Genomic DNA, 20,009 nt, shown 5'->3' with positions numbered 1-20,009 from the left:
TTTTCAGTCATGAAAACACAGAAAAATCTTTGAATGAGAAGGTGTGTCCAATCGTTTGGTCTGTACTATATATATTGTAAACTGATGGCTGGTCAGGTAATGGAGGGGGTGTACATCTCACCCAGACCACTCAGGTGGGTGAGATGAAAAAACTCCAGGAATGTTTGTAAAATTTTGGTAAATGCTCAGTACTGGGCTGGATTTTTTAGGAATGACAGGTAGGATTGGTAGTGGGACCTGTCATTACACCCCCCTCCAGTCCACACTTTGGGGATGTTCTGGCAGCGACTCAGCTGCAGAGGGTCTCCTCGTCAAGGAGGCTTAAGAAGCCAGCTCCAGCAGCAACACTTTGGTAGAGCTTGGCTGGAGAGCTGACAGAGAGGTCATATTTTTGGAGCTGTGTCCTGAGTGATTCAACTGGCTTTTGGATTTCTGTTATTCTAGGTGAGGTAACCTATTCTATGTTTAGTTAGAACCTAGCCAGGCAGGTATTTATTTTTGTATTGTTTCCTTTGTTGCTGCACTATATTTTAGAGTGAAAATAAACTCTACCTTTGTTTTGGACTAAAGAAACTGGACTTGTGTGTCTATGCCACCCCACCTATTAACCCCAGATCCTAAATATATATATGAAGAGCTCAACGGAAAAATGGCCTAAGTCCACATTTTGTCATATTTCAAATTATTACCTAGAAAGCTTCTTTGTACCTCGTTCTATGCATTGGGTTTACAAGGTACCTAGGATTAATGACCTAAGTCCATATATTTCAATGCAGAAGAATTTACATTCAATGGAATAATGGCCTAAGTCCAATACAAACTTACTTACTTCACTCTCGTTGGTCATTTTTTCATTGAAATCGTGACTTCCGGTCTGTTGTTTATATTAGTGTAAAAACTTTGTCTTATTGTTTAAAAGGCTCTAAATCGACTTTTGCACATATTTAGCGCCGAAAAGGGAGGCAGGTAATTATTATTCTTCATCGTTTAATAATAGTAGTAATTAATTAATAATATTAAATAAATAATATTTATACATGAAGCTGTAATTTTTTTTAATAAATAATACAATTTATGATTAGGATTAACGGTGTTCATTAGCTGATTACATTGGATAGATATATTCCACAATAATGCCCGTTTGCTTTAGGCTAAAACTTTAAATTTCGTTTTTCTCACAATATTGATTTTTGGACTTAGGCCATTTTTCCGTTGAGCTCTTCATATATATATATATATATATATATATATATATATATATATATATATATATATATATATATATATATATTAGACAAATTAAGAATGGTCATGTCATAAAATACCTAAGCTATTAAAATCTAAAAGAATTTGTCCTGTAGACTAAATTATATAATGTATAAAAAAAAGTAAATCTAAATGCACAAATCACAGTTTATGGTCACTCTTGCTCCCTCACAAATAAGCAAAAAGTGATTAAAAGGTTGTATGTACTCTGGGGCAACACGGTGACTCAGTGGTTAGCACTTCAGCATTGCAATGCTGGAGTCCTGGAGTTCAAATCCCACCAGGAACAACATCTGCAAGGAGTTTGTATGTTCTCCCTGTGTTTCCATGGACTTCCTGCCATTCTATAAAGACATACTGATAGGAAGAAAACAAAATGTACATTGTGATCCCTATATACATTAAAAAAAAGTTGTATGTACTCCATAATGGTACCAATAAAAGTTCCTTACAGAGTCCATATACAGCTCTGAATATAGAACTATAAAAATGTTATGGGGTCAGAATATAGTAATAATAATAATTAATAAATCATAGCAAAAACTATATAAATGTGGTATTGCCATACTCACTCCAAAATAACAGAATGACTGCATTTAATCTGAAAACCTGGTCTGCATGATTTCTATATTTCCCAGACCAACCGTGACTTGTCTGAATGAAACAAACATTATCAAAGATGATAATTTGCTAACTCACAGCATCATAAAGCACCTCATATGAGCCATGGTGAGTTTAGGTAAAGCGGCTGTCATATGGATCATGTTTCTCACACCAAAAAAAAAAAAAGCCATATAAATGATCCAAAAAAACCATGTTCAGCCTCATTGGTTCATAAAAAGTAGGGAAACAAAATGAATACAATTTATGGGAACCTTGTTATGCTGTTAATGAAAATTGCTAAAGATGAGCGAGTAGTATTCAATCAAGTAGGTAGTCGATCAAATACTACGGTATTCAAAATACTCATACTCGGTCGAATACCACACCGTAAATGCAGTAAAAATTCGATTCCCCTCCCACCCTCCCTGGTGCTTTTTTTTACACCAATAACTATGTGGGGGAGATGGGACAGGAAGCAGGAAAACGTAGGCATAGAAAAAAATTGCAAAAAGTCATTGGCTGGCTAAATCAGTAGTAGTCGTCGCAGCAGCAGCAATAATAATAATAATAATAATAATAATAATAATAATACTGAGACTTGGGCATGTTAGATGCCCCCAGGCATGCTTCCCCTGCTGTCCCAGTTTCATTCCAGAGGTGTTGGCATCATTTCCTGAGGTGTCATTGTGGACTTGGTGACCCCAATTGTTTGAATTTTGGTTTCCCTGAAACAAGCATGTTTTTCCCATAGACTATAATGGGATTTGATATTCAAATGAATAGTCAAATATTGAGGTCCACTCGAATCAAATTTAAAATTTTTGAATAGTTCACTTCTTGTTCCTCTCTAGAAATCGCTGGTTGTTCAGAATTAGGATAAAAATTTCAACAGCAATAGAGTAAGTGCTAGGATATCAATAAAGGTAAAGGATCTTTTACTGATGACTTTGCCCATCATGTAGGGCATATGTCTGCCATTGTTAACCTCTATAATAAAACATAATATAACATAAGCTCTGGGTATTTTGACCTAATAATGGCTGATTTATTCACCTCTTGAAATGAGTTCTATTCTATCGGTAATATTTGCTATGCTGATAACTGATTTACTAATAAAGAAACCAGAAAGAAATCATTTACAACAGATTAAAAGAAATGTGGCACCCAGTGATTAAGTGAAATGACTATTAGTGTGGAACGTTAATCCCATTTTCTACCTATTTATAGAACATCGCAAAGAGAGCACCAGAAAGAAATGTTCTACAGATGACAATAGCAGCCTACAGTTACATGTTCAGCAAGGGCCATGTTAGGGAGCTATTTTATAATAATGCCATTCTTTTCTACCCAACTAATAGAATATTTGTAGGCTAAATGTCTTCTATGGGATCCAGCTAATAGAATATTTGTAGGCTAAATGTCTTCTATGGGATCCAGCTAATAGAATATTTGTAGGCTAAATGTCTTCTATAGGATCCATCTAATAGAATATTTGTAGGCTAAATGTCTTCCATAGGCTTTTTGCTGTTAATACTGATAAAGTTTAAAATTAGATATATTTTCCAATATGCGGGACTATGAAAAATAATGTGATTGCAGGTGGTGACAGCGATGCTTAAACAGTAGCTTATCTAATGACTCATGATATGGAAAAATACAGAAGGACAAGACGGAGAGCTTCAAAGGCTATCCCAGGGATTCTCAAGATTAACTATTAAAGGAAGCCATTTGATATCAAACATCTACGAGCATTGTAGGGTTACCTCTATCATTTTCACAGATGCCTTTCTGTTTCTGTATAGACTATAATGAGGGCCATGTGTTTTTTGCACAGTGTCCGCATGAGTCATACAGAGAGAAAAGTACTTCATAAGCTACTTTTCTCTCCGCATGTGCTGTGCAGACATGCACGGAAAACACCTATAGTCTAGGGGGTCCGTGTGCTTTCATAAGTTCACCGTTTGTCAATGCGTTCGGTATTCCGTTTGGGGGCCACCAAGCAGACTACCCGAACGGAATACCATGTGCAGATGTGAACCAGGCCTGACTATACTGTGCTTGCACATAAGGTCAGGCTGTACCTAGAAGAGCAGCAGATCGACTTCATGCAGAGGCCGCTGCAGACAAAGTGTGACAAAGTGAGAGATGTCACAAAATCTATAGGTGCTTAAATAGTGCAGTGGAGAACCAACCGATCAGTCGTATAAATGCTAATTTTTATTAAAATAGAGTTGCAATGCAGGATAAGCCAGGTATCTGGAAAGTGTAAAAGTAGTCCAACAAGGGACAAACGCCCTTTAAATACAGTAAGTAACTTTATTTGTGTTTGCAAACTTCGTCTCCAAGCATTTTCTAGAGATGTATTAATACTGTCTTATATTTAGATAGGTTAGCAGTAGCACCAGACATTTGTACTTTTAACACCTAAGCTAATGAGTAAGTCTGCAATCCTTACTGAGACAATATAAGACAATCATTCCTGTTCCTCTTTCTTTTTTACCTCTTTATATTTTTGTCAGTGATATGACAAGCTGTGGACTTACAGTAAATTGTTATAAACCTCTGATTTTCCATGAAATAACAGATTCTAATACCCTTTTTGGCATGCTTCACTGCTTGCCTTTTTATGAGCTTAGGGCTTCTAAAAATAGGATATAAAAGATATTGTATTGTTTTCTGCTTCTCTATGTAACAGAAAAACAAAGTGTTTTATATATATATATATATATATATATATATATATATATATATACCCTCACCGGCCACTTTATTAGGTCCACTTGTCCAACTGCTCGTTAACACTTAATTTCTAATCAGCCAATCACATGGCGGCAACTCAGTGCATTTAGGCATGTAGACGTGGTCAAGACAATCTCCTGCAGTTCAAACCGAGCATCAGTATGGGGAAGAAAGGTGATTTGAGTGCCTTTGAACGTGGCATGGTTGTTGGTGCCAGAAGGACTTGTCTGAGTATTTCAGAAACTGCTGATCTACTGGGATTTTCACGCACAACCATCTCTAGGGTTTACAGAGAATGGTCCGAAAAAGAAAAAACATCCAGTGAGCGGCAGTTCTGTGGGCGGAAATGCGTTGTTGATGCCAGAGGTCAGAGGAGAATGGCCAGACTGGTTCGAGCTGATAGAAAGGCAACAGTGACTCAAATAGCCACCCGTTACAACCAAGGTAGCCAGAAGAGCATCTCTGAACGCGCAGTACGTCGAACTTTGAGGCAGATGGGCTACAGCAGCAGAAGACCACACTGGGTGCCACTCCTTTCAGCTAAGAACAGGAAACTGAGGCTACAATTTGCACAAGCTCATCGAAATTGGACAATTGAAGATTGGAAAAACGTTGCCTGGTCTGATGAGTCTCGATTTCTGCTGTGACATTCGGATGGTAGGGTCAGAATTTGGCGTCAACAACATGAAAGCATGGATCCATCTTGCCTTGTATCAACGGTTCAGGCTGGTGGTGGTGGTGTCATGGTGTGGGGAATATTTTCTTGGCACTCTTTGGGCCCCTTGGTACCAATTGAGCATCGCTGCAGCGCCAAAGCCTACCTGAGTATTGTTGCTGACCATGTCCATCCCTTTATGACCACAATGTACCCAACATCTGATGGCTACTTTCAGCAGGATAATGCGCCATGTCATAAAGCTGGAATCATCTCAGACTGGTTTCTTGAACATGACAATGAGTTCACTATACTCCAATGGCCTCCACAGTCACCAGATCTCAATCCAATAGAGCATCTTTGGGATGTGGTGGAACGGGAGATTCGCATCATGGATGTGCAGCCGACAAATCTACGGCAACTGTGTGATGCCATCATGTCAATATGGACCAAAATCTCTGAGGAATGCTTCCAGCACCTTGTTGAATCTATGCCACGAAGAATTGAGGCAGTCCTGAAGGCAAAAGGGGGTCCAACCCGTTACTAGCATGGTGTACCTAATAAAGTGGCCGGTGAGTGTATATATACAGTATATATATACTATAAAAAGTGTATTAAAAATGACAAACATAAACACAAAAAAATCAGCTGATAGACTAGTGAAATATATAGAACATATTGCATTTATATTAGAATACTGAAACTCTCCCCATTTTTCTGATAATTTTATTTCATTTTTAAATAATTCTCCATTGAAGAAATTATTTTTATGGATGGGTGTATCATGAGATCAATATTTTATAGCAACAAAATAACAGTGATGCTTCTTCTCTAACAGACACAGTGATCATCAAAGTAGAAACTTTAATAATGTGCATTAGGGTGAAAAAGTATTAAAATAACATAAACCACATAGGTCATTGTCCCAAAGGTTACATGTACACCACTTAGAGATTGAATAAAAATAAAAGCCTTTGGATGGAAAGTATAGCATTGACAATCGGAGAGAATCAAAGTGTGACCTAAGGGAAATTCGGAGTTTCTGTACACACTCGGTCTGAATGTATAAATAAGTTGTTCCTTTGAAGCACATCATTTTTAAAAGATATTACGGTCACAGAATAGGATTTTGGCGATTAAAGCAATTGACGATAGTGCAATGAAGAATACACAGTAAACAAGTATGATTATGAAATAGCTTACTAATTTCCGAAGCTATGATGCTTAGATTATGCCATTGGGATATTTCACGGTCCAAAGGTTTTGCTGTATAAATTGATCCATTTCCTGAGTGTATATTAAAAATTCTGTCAAGGTCAGTGTGTCGATCCAGAGAGAACCTAGAAGGAAAAACATGTTTATAAAATATATTTTACTATTACTATAATTGGTCTTTCAGTATTCATGAATATGTCTGCCTTAAACCAAGTTTTCATTTTTTTTTTTTTTAATTCAAGCACTTTTAGCATTCAATATATATATTTACATCTAAAATAAATCCCATATAATAAGGTATAGGCATCACCTGGACACTAAATGGTAGAACTGGATTTCTTCTATAACATTTACCTTTCTTGAGTGTTAACAGTGTTCCTACAGAGATCTCCTGGACTTACAGAAGGGTTTAGTGGCCTAGCTAGCTGGAGGAGGGTAGAGGGGGCAGCTGACATTGTGGGGGCTCACTCCAGGGCCGCCATTAACATATGCTTTACTTTTAACTAGTTCGGTGTCTACAGACACAAATCTACTTAAAAAGCATCCTAAAATTTAACTGTCTTCTAAACTGTAAGCCACTTCAGGCCTGTGGTTTACAAGAAAACAAGACCACAGACAAATGTTTTCTCTAGGCACTGGTGGGTATGATGATGTCCCAGCATCACACCTCCTGCACTGAGACACAGACATCCTGTGAGTGGATAGTGAGGAGGCGGCTCTGATCATCAAATGATCATAGGTAGGTGAGTATGACTTTTTTTGTCTTTTTTTTAGCGCAGTTGTGGGTAATTCAATAGTATAAGGGGGTTGTTGAAAGGAGGAATTTTAATTATGAGAAAAGATTCATTAGGGGACTTTTTGCCGATAGGAGGGGTTCATTTATGTAGTGGGGTATTATGAACATAAGGGGGGTAATTTATATAAGAGCCATTAGGAGGCATCATTTATATAAGGGTTCATTGGGGTGCAGTATTTATGTTAGGCGGAATCAGGGGCATAATCTAAGGGGTCAATTAATTTAATTAAGGTGGCACTTGGACTTTATTAAAGCTAAGGCCCCATATAGCAGCAAAGAAGCGCTACAGGAAAAACTGTTCTGGTAATGCAGTGCGGATTTTCCCGCAACACTGTTCACAGGAGGTCTGTAATGGTTTTCTCTGCAGACTTTCTGCTGTCTTTATACCTATAGAGAAACCACCAGCGTTTCAGTAGGTATAATTGACATGTGGTGATTTTCAAACTGCAGTGGTTTGTCAGATCGCAGGGTACCCGCAGCACATATTTTTCCACAATCTGTGGATCGGGTTTGCTAGAATCCCATTCACTTTGCAGGAACTGGAAAACACAGCATTTTTTTTTTCTATGCCATTTCCACTACGTGGGAACCTAACCTTCACAGAAAGTTTGCAGAGGTTTCTCCTGTGGACTTTCTATTTTCAATACACCTATATGGAAACCACCAGTGTTTCCATAGGGATAATTGACATGCTGCAATTTCTAAAACCTCAACGATTTTGGAAATCACATTACGTTTGCTAGAATTTTGGATTTTTTTTTTCAGCATGTGGAGCCCCCAACACATCCTCACTTTGCAGTAAAAAATGTGGAGATGCTGTGATTTCCAAAACAGTCGCGTTTCTGGAAATCGCAGCATATCAAATATACATAGGGAATTGCCAGTGTTTTCCCTATAGATATTATTGAAGCAGAAAGTCCACAGAGGAAACCTTTGCAAACTTTTTGTGCAAAGCTCTGCAGGAAGAACTGTGATTTGTCACCATCATGGTTTTTACCGCAACTCTTTTTTGCTGGAGGACACCACATGCGGCCTTAGCCTTAAAGAGTTTTCAAGTTCATTTTTATTGTTGATCTATCCTTAGAGTAAAACATCAATAAGTGACTTCCCTCTGACCAGCTGTATGAAGGGGCTATGGCGCCTGCTTATACCACGCACTGTCTGTTTGTAGTGACTGTGTGATGTAAAACCAGCCTTGTCACATAGATGTGTATGGGACCAGGTTTTAGTTATATTACATGGCCAATATGAGATGAATAACACTATGTAAACAGAGAAGCGCTCACAGCGCTCACACAGGTATTATGGCTCATTCAAATGTGATCAACTTACCCATCATGCACGGTGGGCGGGCATTCACACCTCCTCTTCCTGCGATGTCCTCGGGTCCCGTCTAAGTTGCGAACTGACATTGCTAAAAAAATGGCCTGGGCGAATGCACAGCAGCTGTAGTAGAAGCAGCATGCTACTGCGCATGCACCCAGGACATTTTTTAGCAATGTCAGTTCGCAACTTAGACGGGACCCAAGGACATCGCAGGAAGAGGAGGCGTGGATGAAGAAGACGGCGGACCCTGAATGCCCGCCCACCGTGCACGATGGGTAAGTTGATCACATTCTTTTTTAGGGTATTATTTTAAAACTGGGGGGTCATTTAATATAACTTTAGCGGTGCCTGAATAGCCTTTTTAAAGGCTATTCACACATATGTGGGGCTCTATCAGCATGATTTTGCTGATAGAGCCCCTTTAATTAGGAAACATGTGATGCATTATTAATAAGGGGCACTATTTACAGGGGGAACACAGGGAAGTTATTAATTTAAAGATGCACTTTGGGGTATTATTCATTATGGGGGTTATATTATATATTTTATAATTGTGGGTAGAATTAGAATAGGTGTGCAGGTAAGGACAATGTAGGTCAGGTGCCTGGAAAAGTAAGAAGCCAAAGTTGTCTGTGCTGCAAACTTTACAGAGATTGAAAGAAGTGGTCATGGCAGTCCAGATGGAAGAGACGGAGAATGTGAACGATTAGTCAGAGACGTAACTAGTATATCACTAAATGTTCCTGCACTATATCCACCTAAATTGTCTGCATAGTCCTGTGTAGAATCGATATAATAGTGATAGTATTGGTATATCTAAGTTGGGGGCCCACTTGGACATAATCTCCCCCTGTGCTGAACCTCTAGCTACACCTCTAGTAGGATTGAATGGTGTAAAACTGGAAAGTCACAGAAGCTATAATATAAAGCATATATTCTCACAGCAGGTAACAGTAAATGTAAGAAAAGGGGAACTAACCAATATCAGATAGTCATCCCCTGATCCAGTAATAAATCAGATGCAAGAGAGTTGTATAGTAACTTTCCAAAATTAAAAGGAACTTCTGTTGCTCATAACAAACTGCTACATTTATCTATTCCCAATCTGTGACGTACTTTTGCACCATGGGTCAGTTTTAAGACAAATTGCCACGTATGTACTGCACAGCTATAACAGGACTTTACACAGATATAATAGGACCCCACAGTGAAATATAGTGAGGCCCCCTGTAATGTTTTTATAAAGCTGCGGAATTTTTTCAATAAAAATATTCACACTCTACATCACTCCTGCCTAACTAATATGATTCCCATCCTCAACACCTTAGATCAATCAATTAAGACTAGATAATGAACAGTCCTGTTCCAGTGAAATGCACCAAAATTCTAAGTAGGTTCACATTTTTTTGTGCTGTAGAAGAATGTACAGTAACAATGAACTGCGTGTTAAACAATGGAAGGCTAACAGTGTTCATAGTAATTACTAGATTCCTTGATTTCCTTCGTATTTGCAAGCAACATATCTATGACCCTGTTAAAGCTATATTTGTTCATTATTAACTTACCTATATTAATTAAGTATTCGGTCCCACTGTCCCCATTAAGATATAAGAAGTACCGTTAACTATATATGAATAATGTCACTCCTTACACAGCAAGCTTGAATAAGAAATTGTAAGTTTCACACTGAAAAAGAAAAATTACCTTATAGGACTGGAAATAGTGTCTGGATCTCTTGCCATCACTGTCCCAATTATAGTTCCAACCTCAATATCCTCATGTACTTTAAACATGTAGCTAGGTCGGCCAAAAATAGGAGGCTCATCAGCATCTTCTACTGAGATTTTTACAGTTGCAGTGTCTTTGAAAGGACCGAGATAGTGGAAATGGGGATCTATATGGGTATTTTCAGCTTCCATTTTTAACGTGTACAATTTTTTACTTTCGTAATCCAATTTCTGTAATAACATAAAATGGAAAAAATGTTAATTTATGAACATATGTGAAAAAATGCCTGTTAACACATAATGTTTGTCATACAATTTTCCTGTCTATCTGTATTTAGGCTAGCTCATATTTCTGATAATATAAAGTCTGTTACCCTCATCCATCAGGGGCTCAGTCACAGCTTTGGTGGAAAGGGGTGTAGCCTGCACCAGAAATATGAATGGGATATGAAGAGGAATCTGAAGCCGATGTCCACCTCAGTTTTTTACAAAGCATTTTCAGCTCTGGGAGATCTGAAGTGTAATACTTATCTTTTTTCATTGATTCCAAATAAAATACTGATGTATTCACAAGTTATTAAAATGATTTACACTTTGTTCACATCTGCATCACAGTCTCCAGTGCAGTGTGTGGAAATATCTGCTAAAAAATGATGGACACCTGATGGATCCTTCTATCATGAGGATGCTGTTCATCATTTGACCAACCATTTTTCAGTCTTTTGGTTCCTGTGATGGACCAAAAAAACAAACCCAGTGACACAGGTGTAAGCTTAGTATAATAGGGTTTCCTTGTATTGACATTCTTTTCCTATCCAATAAGCAATACTTGACTGCAATCTCGATAAAGAACGGGACCTCCATCACAGATCTGCCCACAAATGCTGTACATAGCAGCATAGCATGCTGTACTATTTTGTTCGGTAACGTAAAATGACATTGGGATGCAAACTTGGCAGATCTATTATAGTCTAAAGGATCTGTCAGGAATCGTCTATGTCAAACACTAAATGTGCAGTTAGGAAGGTAGGGGGACCACCAAAAATTCTCTGTATGGGGCCCCAAAATTCCCGGTGGCAACCTTGGTTGGAATGGAAGTCTGAACTGCAGACCCTGAAAAGAACAAGAAACCCTCTTTTTATGCTGAGACTTTCCTACCCCAGCATGACTGAAATGCATCTGGGCACAAGTGTGAAAAGACACAGCCCTCTCCGCAGCCAAAGGTGCAACGATGTTCCACCCATTTGACATAATTATCATCCCACATTCTATTCAGAAACTGTTACAGAAGGTGTGATGACTCTGTGATGAATTAAAGTGGCATTGACACAAATAACACAGTGCAGTAGTCAGCATTTACAATACACTAGAGATCAGCGAATATGTTCGATCAAATTCCTCGGTCGCATAGCTCCTGGTGCAAAAACACTTCTGGGGCTTCAAATTTTTACTGCCTCTCCCACCTTCCCTGCCGCCGGGAGCTATGCGGCCGAGGTATTCGATCGAGCATATTGGCTCATCTCTACAATACACAGCAAAACACTTTACAAATGTAATGCACAGCAACTACGTGTTTACACAAACCCATCCTGACCGAGGACCTAACGTAAGTTACCTACTTAAGGCTACCTTTGTGGCAAGTCATGTAGTAACATAGTAAATAAAGGTTAGATGAAGACACATGTCTAACCTATAAGTGTTACAAGAAAGATATAAAACCTCATGAGGCTGACACCAATTGCTCCATGTCAGGGGAAATAATTCCTTCTGAACTCCAAAACCAGAAATCACTATAAAACAATCAGTGCGATCACGGTCTCATACATGGGATAAGAGTTGTACTCCAGCATGGAGGTCACCACAGACAGTATCCTTCTGTCACCAACCACCTGTACTGGGTCCTTGGGCTCCCCAGGACAGAGCTGGCCCTTCTAATCAGCCTGTCAAGTCTATTTCTGTCCCTGGCTGGTATGCTACTCCCCCAGCAGGCCACACCAAAGAAGATGGTTGATGATACCACAGAGCTGAAAAAAGTGCTATGAAGTGTCCCCTGGACTCCAAAGGCCCTCAGCCTCCTGAGCAGGTAGAGCCTACTGTGACCCTTTCTGTAAAGCACATCCAAGTGATCAGCCCAGTCCAGTTTATTATTGAGGAGCACACCCAGGTAGAATAGGTGTTGACTATCTCAATGCCTGTTCCCTGGATGTCCACCAGATTCGGAGCATATCTCCACTTACTAAAATCCACCATCTCCTTGCTGAAACCATTCCACAAAATACCGGTTTAAGTCTCTATAACTTGCACAAGCAATCCACAACTTCCCCCTATTACAGTAAATCATCCAGTCAATGATGACAGTGAAATGTTCTCTCCTCCCCTTGTTACTGTCACCAGCCTAGGATATTTTACTATTCTCCTCAGTTTTGATTACTTTGAAAATATAAGCATTGTCTGTAAACATGGAAACCCTGTTGCACCTTACTGGTGACTGTGATCCACTATATTTCCCATTAAAAAGCACCCCCTGTTTCCTATTGTTAGCCAGGGTACCCAAATGCATATGTTTTCCACCAGTTTCAAACTTGTCATGTGGTACAGTATCAAAAACATTTGAAAAGTTCAGATACATCACATCCACCACTCATGTCTAGTCTAGAAATGACCTCTCACTAGAAGATGATCAGATTAGTCTGACAGGGTTAATTGCCCATAAACCCATGCTGACTGGACGCTATAAGATTATTGCTGATTACAGCTTACATCCCTCTTTTGGAGCACATACATTTCAAGAAAAGCCCGGCCCGGTCTCCGCTTTCAGGTTTCCTTCTTCTGCCAACAGGAGACGGAAACCCGGCAGACTGTATCTGCCCGTGAGCACCTGTGAGCATTTTGTGGTCTCCACAGCGAAAACATTTTTTTTTTTTTAACCAGACACAAAGTCCTTCATGTCCAACTTTGTGTTTGGTTAAAAAAAAAAAAAATGGTTTCAACGGAGAAACCACCAAACGCTCACAGGTGCTCACGGCCAGACTCTTTGCAAACCCATTCAATTGAATGGGTTTGAAAACTGCCTGCCATTTTCCATCTCCTGTCCAGTTTCTCGGGCAGAAGACGGAAACCTGAAAGTGGAGACCAGGGGCACAGATGGGAACCCGCCCTTACCCTAATGCGTATTGTTTTTAGACTGGCATATGAAAATGCAATTTAATAAAAATTTCCCCATTTAGTCAAGACATGGTGGGATGGCAAGAAGGGAAAAGTTGAATTAGGATTTCAATAAATGGATGATTTTGGAAAATAGGAGATGAAATCAGGATTGTGTATGGCTTAAGCTTCTTATCCCTGATTCTATTGTACACATAATGTAAATACAAAAACCTAATCACGCTATAAATCGAAGTGGAGCTTTTTTCCCTCTAGTGATACAATATACAGTAATCCAAGATAAGAAAGTAGCCCTATTGTTAAATTTACACCTACTGTACAGTACCTGATAGTAAAGGGCAGTTTAAACATGTGGGTAATGGTCTTTGGTCTATGGTTTTTGTTGACAGGATTTTTTATGTTGACATAAAAATCATTGTGTGTTGATGTGGATTTCATGCATAGAAACAGACATCATCTACAAACTAGAGAAGAATAAAGCATGCACAGTGACAATATTATAAGCAATCTAAATGAGCGAGAACATATATGATAATCCGCTCGTATGAAGGTTTGTCATTTGAATGTTAACATCTCACTGAAGTGCTCATTCATTGCACCAATTATTCAACATCTCAAGGGGCCGTAAAACAGTGCTTAGTGCATTCAAAGATAAAGGAATAGAGCTCCGCTTTCTTAATGTATCATGTGTGTTAACCAAAACATTCAAAGGATGTTAAGAAACGCCACAGCAAATCTAAGTCTGTGCAGTTTTTGAAGACGTGTCTCACAGTGCTAGATTTGCTGCGTTCAGAAAATTGGTATGCCAATTTTCCCTCCAGTTAAATGTGTATTGAAGCTTACTTTAGGGATGACAACACTACTGGAAACTAGAAAGTTAAAGAATATAAAAATGTTTTTATCATCTCACTAATGGAACATCCTGACAGTTCAAGCATTGCATTCTCTTAACAGGATGGGAAATCTCTATTCATTTACTTTCTATCACAATTATAGCACTACAGAGCTTCTGCTACTCCAATGGGTATTAGCCAGAAGGTATATGCTTGCCTTTCTACTACTAGGTCATTCGTGTGACCTATTCTTATTCCTCCTGTGAGTCATTGTGGATGCAGACTTGAGTCGTCTAATTAACTGCTCACTCAATCTCTAAAGACTAATCCCTATCTCTACTGACAAAAGCAAGGCCACCAATTGATTCTAAAATAGTGCGCTGCTACATGCTAGAAGCCTGTGATTTAAAATAGCTGCCATTTCTGACTTCTTTAAGACTATTAAATGACGCAATTGTAACCACTACACAGAACTGAATCATTGTGGAATCACTGCCGTCTATTAACAGGGTTCCGGAGTTACAAGAGGCCATATCACTGGAGCATAGCTTTATTTATTGATATCTATTAGCTTCATTAATGTCGGAGAAACAATTATAATAGCTTGGAAATAGGAAAGATCCTGAAGTTCAGCCTCATTGTGTTCAAGGAAATGATAGATCTGGAAATGAAATGTACTTCAGCATAAAAAAAATATATATATTACTAATTATTTAAAGAGGTTGCCATAAAAAACAAAAACAAAAAAATACATCTCTCATAGGGGATAAATATCTCTTACTAACCACTAACCACTGTTCATAAGAATTCTCCTCACATTTGCATGGGCCTGCAGTTGTACATATCTGTTGTCACCTCTATGGGACGACCAAAAATAGTGTTTGGGCGGGTTCACATCTGCGCCTGTGCGCACTTTAACTAATCCTGCTGGTTTCCGTCTTCTGCCCCGAGAAACTGGACATTCAAGTGAATGGGCTTGAAAAGTGAGCGCCCGTGAGCGCCCTGTCCACGACAAAACAAAGTCAGACATGCAGGACTTTGTGTCCAGTTAAAAAAAACGTTTTCGCTGCGGACAGGTACAAAACGCTCATGGGCGCTCACTTTTCAAACCCATTCATTTGAATGGGTTTGAAAACTGACTGAGAGGTTTCCATCCCCTGTCCAGTTTCCATGATCTGGCATTTATTTTATGTGCTTTTGCATTATATATCTATAATTTTGTTAGAATAGAATTGTTAGAATTCTAGTACAAATTTAGAATATATATAGAAGGCATGAAACAATGATTATATTACAGAAAGTGATACAGTTTTGAAGCCACCAGTATCCCACTGCTCAATGGTAATCAAAATCATCTCAATAAATGTTATAGGACTCAACAGTCCATATAAGAAGGCATTGCTATGGGGAGAGACAGACAAATAACCAACACTGTCACAATGCTGATTATACCCCTGCCAATCTGTATGCTCCCAATAATAAGCAAGGTAATCTATCATTAGAATCCCTTTTTGAACTAAGACCACATCAGAATAGCCTTGAGAAAGATTAATCTCCTCTTACTTTTATTATTCTGATCTACGTCATCGTTTTGGTGTTCTCTTTTTTTGGTCATATGCAAATTGGGCTTCGGAAGGCTCTCCAGTGATACCTCCATCTTTTTCTCCCAACCCCCTCTTCGCTGCATCATCAACCACATCCAGTGGAATAACTAGGAATGTCGGGGCCCCGTGGCGAACTTTTGACATGGGGCCTCCCCCCAGACCGACACTGACGCCGAAGACCTTGACCGACCCCTCCTCCACATTCCTGCGCGCTCTATTATGTCCCTCAGTGGCCCCTGCAGACAGTATTATGTCCCCCAGTGGCCCCTGCACATAGTATTATGTCCCTTGGTGGCCCCTGCACACAGTATTATGTCCCTTAGTGGCCCCTGCACACAGTATTATGTCCCTCAGTGGCCCCTGCACACAGTATTATGTCCCTCAGTGGCCCCTGCACACAGTATTATACCTTATAGTGGCCCCTGCACACAGTATTATACCCCATAGTGGTCCCTGCACACAGTATTATACCTCATAGTGGCCCCTGCACACAGTATTATGTCCCTCAGTGGCCCCTGCACACAGTATTATGTCCCTCAGTGGCCCCTGCACACAGTATTATACCTTATAGTGGCCCCTGCACACAGTATTATACCCCATAGTGGTCCCTGCACACAGTATTATACCTCATAGTGGCCCCTGCACACAGTATTATACCCCATAGTGGTCCCTGCACACAGTATTATACCCCATAGTGGCCCCTGCACACAGTATTATGCTCCACTGTGGACACCCATAAACAATTATTATTTTTCAGACCCCAGCGCAGCAATACTATGCAAGCGGCCATCTTCCCATGGCCTGTGCGCCTGCGCAGTCTGCTCTTCTCAAGGTCCGACGCCTAGAAGTTATGAACCTGCACCAGAAGAAGACAATGAATATGACACTGCGGATGAAGAGGGAGTCGGCACTGGAGACAATTTTCTGGCAGTGGTGGGGACACCCCCATCGTTGTTTGAGCGCTGGGGCCCGCCCCCATCGCTGTGAGAGAACTCATTTGCATACCGTTAAAAAACGGTATTTCTAAGGAACGTCGCAGTGGAGACCACATCTAAAGGTAAGAGACACATAGCCTTTCTAAAGGCTATTCTGATGTCTTATCCACAAAAAAAAAAAAAGTTTTAATGGTAGAATCCCTTTAACTGTATGTGGAGATTTCAAAACAGTCTCTTTTCACCACCATGATGTTACCTCAATTATCATCTATACGTTATTTGGAGGTTGCAACATGTATATGAACGAGAATACTCATATTATTCCCCTAGATATAAAGTCTATTCTATAACTGACATTTATAATAATACACAAGTGTTTATTAGCTATAATAGATAAGCAACTATAGACCTAATACAGTGGTCGGATCATGTACCTCTATTCATGTACATTTAAGAGTAATATCTAGAGATGAGCGAACAGTAAAATGTTCGATATTCGTTTCAAGTAGCCCCGCAATATTCAACTACTCGAATCGGATATCGAATATCTATTATAGTCTATGGGGGAAAAATGCTCCTTTCAGGGGTAGGCAACATTCGATCAAATAGAACTTACCAAGTCCACGAGTGAGGGTCGGGCTGGATTCTCCGAGAAGTCTTCTCCGTGCAGCGTCCCCGTGGTGTCTTCCGGCTCTGAATTCACTCTGCCAGGCACCGGGCCTGGGCAGAGCCGACTGCGCATGTCCGCACTACAAGATAATGGCCGCTTACAGTCAAAGCGGCCATTTTCTTGTAGTATGGGCATGCGCAGTAGGCTCTGCCCAGGCACGATGCCTTGCAGAGTGAATTCAGAGCCGGAAGATGCCGCAGGGAAGCTGCACAGAGAAGACTTCTAAAGGTAGGAGAAGAACCAGCGTTGATTGGCCGATTTGGCCAATCAACGCTGGTTCTGCATCAAATTTTTCCATTCGAATAGCGAGTGGTACTTGATCGAGTACGAGTATTTTGAATACCGTAGTATTCGATCGAATACCTACTCGATCGAATACTACTCACTCATCTCTAGTAATATCCCTAAAGGAATGATAGAGGTGCAGGCAAATGCATTTAAAGACTATTATCACCATTTATATAATTTGAAAGATGATACCAATACACATCAACAAAATCAACTATCAATTATTCTACTTATAGTAGATAAGCCAAAAATGGATAGTCTTAACAAACCTATAGAGATATTGGAAATCTGTCTAAACTCCGCTTTCTCCACCCACATGGCCTACCTAGTGAATATTAGATAAAATTCTCCAATGTTCTCATTCATTATTTGCAAAAAACCTTTCACTTAGCAACAACCACAGGTGAATTCCCTAAAAAATGCTTACATTAACTGCAATAATCTATAAACCAGTAAAAATACATTACAGACAGCATGACTAACTTCCGAATAAATGCGGATATTAAAATATGTGTAAAAAATCTGGCATCAAGACTTGTCTCAGTATTTCCTGAGCTTGTTAATATAGATCATTTGTGGTTCACGTCAGGCGGGCAAGCAACAGATAATACAGTAGAAGGCATGTGATCTCTCTGATACAATACTGTGACTATTATTCAATTCCTTCTTCCTTCCTGGCTACTGATGCAAATAAAAAAAAAAAAGACTTTTCATAGAGAGACATATGCCTTCTCCAATGTTAACCCATTGTTTGAGTTTTGTTTTTTATTCCCCACCTTACAAAAGCCATAACTTTTTTTTTTTTTTTGTTCACAGAGGCTAATGAGTGATTAATTTTTCCAGGAAAAAGTGCACTTCATAGTGGTACCATTTAATATTCCATTTGATGCCTTTATAAAAAAGAAAATTCTGAATGGGATAGAATTGGATCATCACTGTGTTTGCCTAAATGTCTTATGGGCTTTGTTTTTACAGGGTGGCTAAGTAGTCAGGGGATTTTTTTTAAATCACTACACAGTGTGAAGTCAAAAAATTGAAACCATTTTTTGGATTCCATGCTGTGTAGTGAAAAGGATCGTTTTTAAAATCCGATCTTCGATTATTAAAAAAAATCCCATTGACTTGCATTGAGATCGGAATTGAGATCAGGATCGGGTTTGAATGGAAAATGATCAGAAATTGGATTTTAAAAACAATCCTGAAATTTCAAGATTGGCTCAACCCCACCCACAAGCCATCTGCTTTTGCTGCAGATCCTTCCCTTGTTTTACTTTCATGTTTTCCTGCTCTCTCCTAGTGAGTAGACAACAAGGAGTGGGACTAGCAAGATCCAGATTAAATATACTGCTGAGACATGTAGTTGTTTGATAGCCATGTGGTCAAGTATATCCTTATCCATAGAAATTAAAAGGAGTTCAGCCGGATAGGTATGACTAAAGAGGCTAAAACACTGAAAATGCTGATTAAGAATTGCACAAAATTAAATCTTACAATTCTCTCTTAACACAGTATTTCCATACTTATCCTGAATATAATGTTATATATTCTTCTGTTCTTTCATAGTGATGCATTACACTACTATATCAGTATACGCCAGTTTATCAGTATAGACTTAAAAAAGCCTTATTCTGTGCTTTTATATTTCTAAAATCCATCTGCCTGTCTGCTATTTCTTTATTGCTTTTGATCCCCTTCACATACCGTGACTCTGCCCCTGTCACATCTCACCCTGTCCTCAAATACCCAGTGACACAAAAGGACAGGAGATTGAATTACACAACATCTGTACCGTCATCAACTGCAATAATGTTGCTCTGAGCTATCAGGTGATTTGATTGGCGCAAGGCTGTTCTGCACATATAGGATATTACAAATCTGAGCACATTCCAGACAGGCATGACTGGATTCAATAAGGTGCTCAGACCCAAGTGACTTGATAGCGTATATGAGACAAAAAGAAATAAGATCAATGGTAGTTTCTACTGGCTTATGACCAGTTAACAGATAAATATCAGAAAGGTTAAGAAAAAACGTGAACTAGCCATCTGAAGAGCCCTGTAATATAATGCATCATTGAGTAGCAATGCATTAATTTCTGAATATAATGTCAATCAATCAATTTAAAGATGAAATTTTGCTAGAAAAAGGGCGTCTGCTTTCTTTGATAAATCATTAGCCCTCATTTTA

At 39.2% G+C, this 20,009-nt stretch overlaps 1 protein-coding gene across 4 annotated transcripts in view; it reads right to left on the bottom strand.

The window, feature by feature from the left end:
- LOC142200509 (cadherin-10-like) overlaps positions 1-20,009 on the bottom strand; it is a 329,196-nt gene that overhangs the window by 53,307 nt on the left and 255,880 nt on the right. For all 4 annotated transcript variants that reach the window (XM_075270932.1, XM_075270929.1, XM_075270930.1 and 1 more), the window contains exons 7-8: positions 10,305-10,558; positions 6,467-6,603 (exon numbers count right to left, since the gene is read on the bottom strand). In XM_075270932.1, coding sequence (XP_075127033.1) covers positions 6,467-6,603; positions 10,305-10,558 — 391 coding nt within the window. The remainder of the gene's footprint in view (positions 1-6,466; positions 6,604-10,304; positions 10,559-20,009) is intronic.

This window comes from Leptodactylus fuscus, chromosome 4 (assembly GCF_031893055.1).
Source record: "Leptodactylus fuscus isolate aLepFus1 chromosome 4, aLepFus1.hap2, whole genome shotgun sequence".
NCBI lineage: Eukaryota > Metazoa > Chordata > Amphibia > Anura > Leptodactylidae > Leptodactylus > Leptodactylus fuscus.
Note: the sequence above shows the minus strand (reverse complement) of the source record. Positions and strands in the feature narration are given on the sequence as shown.